The sequence below is a fragment of the Oryza glaberrima genome, chromosome 6, assembly GCF_000147395.1.
Source record: "Oryza glaberrima chromosome 6, OglaRS2, whole genome shotgun sequence".
Taxonomy (NCBI): Eukaryota; Viridiplantae; Streptophyta; class Magnoliopsida; order Poales; family Poaceae; genus Oryza; species Oryza glaberrima.
This window is the reverse complement of record NC_068331.1, coordinates 4,134,527-4,139,644: the sequence shown is the minus strand read 5'-3', so window position 1 is coordinate 4,139,644 and position 5,118 is coordinate 4,134,527. Positions and strand designations below refer to the sequence as shown.

Genomic DNA, 5,118 nt, shown 5'->3' with positions numbered 1-5,118 from the left:
TGATCTAGGAGTACATTGACAAGGGCAACCATACTATTACTAGTATGACACAACCTTTTTTTTCTTTAATCCCAGAGCTTTTTCACAAGACAAGATCTTTCAAATGGTTAGCCTCAAATATAGCATATCCATCCAATGCAAATTCAGAAAAACAGAGAGAAGAGGTTACATCAAACTGGGTTGCAGTAGTTGCCCTCCATTTATGAAAGAGAAGAGAACCTTTCCCCTGCGACAAGCTCAACTGAAAATTTGGAAAAAAGAAATGACCAGGCCACACAGCTACTGCTGCCTCCTACTCCTGCGAAGTAGCCGGAATGCAGTAAAGATGCCGAGTTAATACCACCTCCCCTCTCCTCACCAAACCAAACCATCTCTCTCTCTCTCTCTCTCTCCCTCTCTCTCTTCTTTCTCTCTGAGCCCGTGTGTGTTTCTTGGGACTGAGCTGTTTGCTCTCCTGGTCTTCTTCTCTTCTCTTCTACTGCTTCCTGGATAAAAACAAGAGGCAGGAGGAGGCAAAGGAGACGTGAGATGTAAGCAAGGAGCACACACACACACACTGAGCTGAGCTGAGCTGCAGAGAGGTTGTCGTCAAGGAGAGGAAGAGAGAAAGAGAGAGAAGCAGAGCAGAGGAGAGCATTTGGTATTTGTTCTTCATCTCTGCTTCCGCCATGAAGTTCATGAAGCTTGGGTCCAAGCCGGACGCCTTCCAGACCGACGGCGGCGGCGACTCCAGGTAAAGCATTGCAAGCTATCCTTGCTTCTTTAGTTCTTTTACCAGTGTGATCAAATGGAGAGGTTCTCCTGGGGATTTGTTTCTTCTTCTTCCTCTCGCTCTGTTTCTTCTCTGTTCTGGTTACTCTGACGAAATGGCTTAGCCTGCTCTTGTGTTCTTGAGCTTGCTCCAGATGTGTTCTTGGTTTTTTGTTTCCTTGGCGTCTGCTCTTGCATTGCAGGTTCTTGTGTTGTACAACCAGGAAAGAAATAAAGATTCAAGTGTTGTTTATCTGATGATAGTAGAAGAGGTTTGCTTTTCAAGTGAAAAATATTTTCTTTGCTGTGTGCTTTGCTTTGCATTTTCATGATTAGTGTACCCACCAAAAATGAATTTTATTTTTCAAGTCATCGAAGCAGTTCTACTGTGATCTTGAGATGTGGGGCTAACTACTGCTCAAGTGCTCGTGAGCTACGTGGGTTTCTCTGCACGGCATTTTGACCAAGGCGACCTCACTTTTGCTCTGAAAAAAGCTGGTGTTTCCCTTTTGGCTGTACAAACAAAACATGGCAGGCATAGTAGTAGTAGTAGTTGTTGTTGCGATAAGATCAAAATAATCTCTTTTTTTATAACTAACTTGCAATCCTTGGGCCTTGATAAAAATGTTTCTTGCTTTCTGCTCTCCTCTCCCTTTGCATAGAACCAACCAACCTGGCCACGCCCACTGGATCTTGCAGAGAGTGACATAATTAAAACAGCAAAATGCATTTGTTAATTTTTTAATTTTAGTTGAAGTATATGTGGCTATGTGCATGTCTGGACCTAAGCAAGAATATTCAGGCATGCAGCTTGCAGCCAAGAAAGATGTGTTCTTTAGAGCATTTGATTAGTGAAGTTAATCTGAACATCTTACTGCTGTACATTGCTAGGAGATGCTATTATTATGTGGTAGTCAGCCACTAAGCTCTGAACACATCATTCTTATGATGCAGATATGTGTTGTCTGAACTTCCATCAGACATTGTCATCCATGTGGAGGAGGCAAGGTTCTACCTGCACAAGGTAATAATCCCTTAAACCATTTTTTTCACTGTCACTGCTGCATGAGCAAAGCTAGATTATACTGTTGTGTCTTAAGGCAAGTCTTGAAATTGAGTTAGAACAATGCATGCGCCAATGTACAGCTATGAGCACATCAGAAGATGCTGCTACAGTGCCATATTTTGTCAAGAGCCACTTGTAATTTGGAACCATGTCGCATTCAGAATCTTTCCCAGCATTCTCCTTAGATCATTCCTCCATTTCCATAAGCTTTCTCAATGGTAGGTGACAGCAATGCTCGTGCAATGCGATGGAAGATATCATCAATTTGTTAAACAAGTTTGACAGATAGAATGCTACAGCAAACCAACAAAATGTTTGATGCTCAATCATGGCCATTTTCCTGTTAAAAAAACCCTCTGTTATGACACATGACACTCTGTAACTTTGACCACTTCACAATTCATTTTCAGTTCCCCTTACTATCCAAGAGTAGCCTTCTACAGAGGCTGATCATTGAGGCCAGCCAGAATGGCACTGATGAAGTTTACATCCATGACATCCCTGGTGGAGTGAAAATATTTGAGATCTGTGCAAAGTTCTGCTATGGCATGGTTGTGACCCTCAACGCGTACAATGTCGTCGCCGCAAGATGTGCAGCCGAGTTCCTTGGGATGACTGAAGATGTTGACAAGAGCAACCTGGTGTTCAAGATCGAGGTGTTCCTCAACTCCGGCATCTTCAGAAGCTGGAAAGACTCGATCATAGCGCTGCAAACCACTGATGCATTGCTACCATGGTCAGAGCAGCTGAAGCTGGCTGCAAGATGCATTGACTCCATTGCTTCCAAGGCTACCTCCAACCCCTGCAATGTGGTGTGGTCATACACATACAACCGGAAATCGGCGTCGTCCGATGAGATTGTGGAAGCGAGGAAGAACTCGCAGCCGGTTCCGAAAGACTGGTGGGTTGAGGATCTGTGTGAGCTGGATGTAGACCTCTACAAGCGTGTCATGGTTGCTGTCAAGTCCAGAGGAAGGATCACTTCTGATGTTGTTGGGGAAGCTCTCAAGGCCTATGCTTCAAGGTGGCTTCCTGAATGCTTCGACGCCGCGGCAATCGATGACGACGCCTACTCCATGGCGTACAACCATCTGCTCGAGACGATCGTCTGGCTGCTGCCGTCAGACAAGGGGTCATCGTGCTGCTCATGCCGGTTCTTCCTCAAGCTTCTGAAGGTCGCCGTCCTGATCGGCTCCGGTGAGATGCTGAAGGAGGAGCTCATGGACAGGGTGATCCTTCAGCTGCACAAGGCCTCTGTCTGTGACCTCCTGATCCCGGCAAGGCCACCGGCGTTGACCACCTACGACATCCAGCTGGTGCTGACGCTCGTCGGCAGGTTCATGAGGCGAGCCGGAGTGACTGAAGATGGGATCTTCCTCAACAACCTTGATCAAGAGATGTTCGAGACCGACGTCGACGATGAATCTTTGCTCGCACTGTCCAAGATTGTTGATGGATACTTGGCTGAGGTCGCCTCTGATCCAAACCTGTCGGTCTCGAGCTTCGTTGCAGTGGCGACCTCCATGCCTGATGCAGCAAGAGCAACCCATGATGGACTGTACACCGCCATTGATGTCTTTCTCAAGGTATATTTGCTTGACAAGAATCATGATGCAAACAGTGATCATTTTCCATCTTTTTTTTTGTTCTTGAATTTGATTTATTTTGCATGTTGATGCATATTTTCATCCTCCAAGTTAACTATATGATTTCTAAACTATTATTTTTGACATGAACATGTTGCAATCTGTTGTCACTTTGTCAGTTGCATCCGAATTTGCCGAAGGCGGAGAAGAGGAAGATCTCGAGCTTGATGGACGTGAAGAAGCTGTCCAAGGAGGCATGCATCCACGCAGCGCAGAACGATCGCCTCCCGCTCCGCGTCGTCGTGCAGGTGCTCTTCTTCGAGCAGCTGCGCGCCGCGGCGGGGGGCAACAACCCGCCGGCGGCAGCGGCGAGCGGCGGCATTGCGCGGCGTCTCGTGGAGGAGGAGGACGATGACGACGACGATGTCGGCGGCGGAGGCGGTGGGGACTGGAGCAAGTCCCGCGCGCTGCCGACGCCGACGCCGTCGCTGCTCAAGAAGCAGCTCGGGAGCCTGAAGCTCGCCGCCGCCGGCGACGAGGGCGGCGGCGGCGACGACGGGCGGCGGCTGGCGAGGGTGAGCAGCGTGGCGAACCAGAGCAGCAGGCTGTCGCTGTCGTCGCGGTCGCGGCGGATGTTCGACAGGCTGTGGGCCGGCGGGAAGCCGCCCGGCGGCGAGGTGGTCAGCAAGAGCTCCGACACGTCGGGGAGCTCGCAGAGCCCGAGGTCGTCGGCGAAGCCGCCGGCGTCCAAGTCGTCGAGCTCGTCGTCGAGGAATCGGCGCTACTCCGTCTCGTAGTCTAGCTAGCGCGCTGGCATTGCATTGCATGTGTACAGGGGAAAGGAGAGAGAGAGCTTGGTCCATCAGCAATGGCGATGAGCTAGAGTAGTAGTGATAATCGTCTCGCATCTCTGAAGAATCTGTTCAGAATTTCAGACTCGCTCGAGCAAAAACAGGATGCAGCTAGAAATTCTGTCATCTGAGACAAAAGAGTAATCCCCTGGTTTTTGTTCCAACTACACTTAGCTTGGTGATAATCTGTGCAAATTAATCCTTTTGACAGTTCTGTTTGGTGGCAAAGAATCGAACCATTTCAGCGAAGTTTCACGCTAATTTATAACCCCCCCCCCCCCCTTTTTTTTCCTTGTTTGAAATTCGAATGTACTTTCAGGAGAGTTTCACGCTAATCAGAGCAACGATTCCATGATGATTATTAAGGGATGAAATGTATTTTAACAGCAAGAGAAAATGGAGGGTTTACTAGTTACTACCACCGATGCTCAGTGCAGACCCGGATACTGGCTGATTTGCTGCCGCCGCCGCCGGCGACGACATCTTGCCGTCGGCCGCCGTCCGAGCGCCGGCACAATACGGAGAGCCGTATCTCTTGCCGTTCGACGATCACGGCGGCGGCGGCGAGGGTAGGTTTTCTTCTGTGTCATGGAAATCTTATGGGGCAAAATTGTTATTTAGGGCTGTGAGATTCGTCACCTGTCAGTGCAGGACATTTCCGGCCCGGACCGAAACCCGATACCTACAAGCTACGAGGCCTTGTTCAATATGGGCCGATACTTGGGGCCATGGAGATTAGCCCTGACTATGATGGGCTTCTGGCTACTTAAACTTTTTTTTTTAAGAATTACATAGTACAACGCAGATACTCACAACGCACGCACACCTACCCTCTTTGAACGCACGCACGCAAATCTTACCACTA

At 48.7% G+C, this 5,118-nt stretch overlaps 1 protein-coding gene across 1 annotated transcript; it reads left to right on the top strand.

Annotated features, from left to right (window-relative positions):
• The first annotated feature begins 230 nt into the window (after positions 1–230).
• Positions 231–4,502, top strand: LOC127777936 (BTB/POZ domain-containing protein NPY1-like). Its single transcript, XM_052304558.1, has 4 exons — positions 231–733; positions 1,705–1,774; positions 2,227–3,402; positions 3,582–4,502. Exons 1-4 carry the CDS (start codon positions 669–671, stop codon positions 4,197–4,199), a joined length of 1,929 nt encoding a protein of 642 aa, XP_052160518.1. The 5' UTR covers positions 231–668; the 3' UTR covers positions 4,200–4,502.
• The last annotated feature ends 616 nt before the right edge of the window (positions 4,503–5,118 follow it).

Bases quoted from the DNA above. Each gene is read 5' to 3' on its own strand.
- LOC127777936 (XM_052304558.1), top strand. From the start codon at position 669: ATGAAGTTCATGAAGCTTGGGTCCAAGCCGGACGCCTTCCAGACCGAC. The intron at 734-1,704 runs GTAAAGCATTGC...CTTATGATGCAG, and splicing joins GACGGCGGCGGCGACTCCAG to ATATGTGTTGTCTGAACTTC. The intron at 3,403-3,581 runs GTATATTTGCTT...TCACTTTGTCAG, and splicing joins CCATTGATGTCTTTCTCAAG to TTGCATCCGAATTTGCCGAA.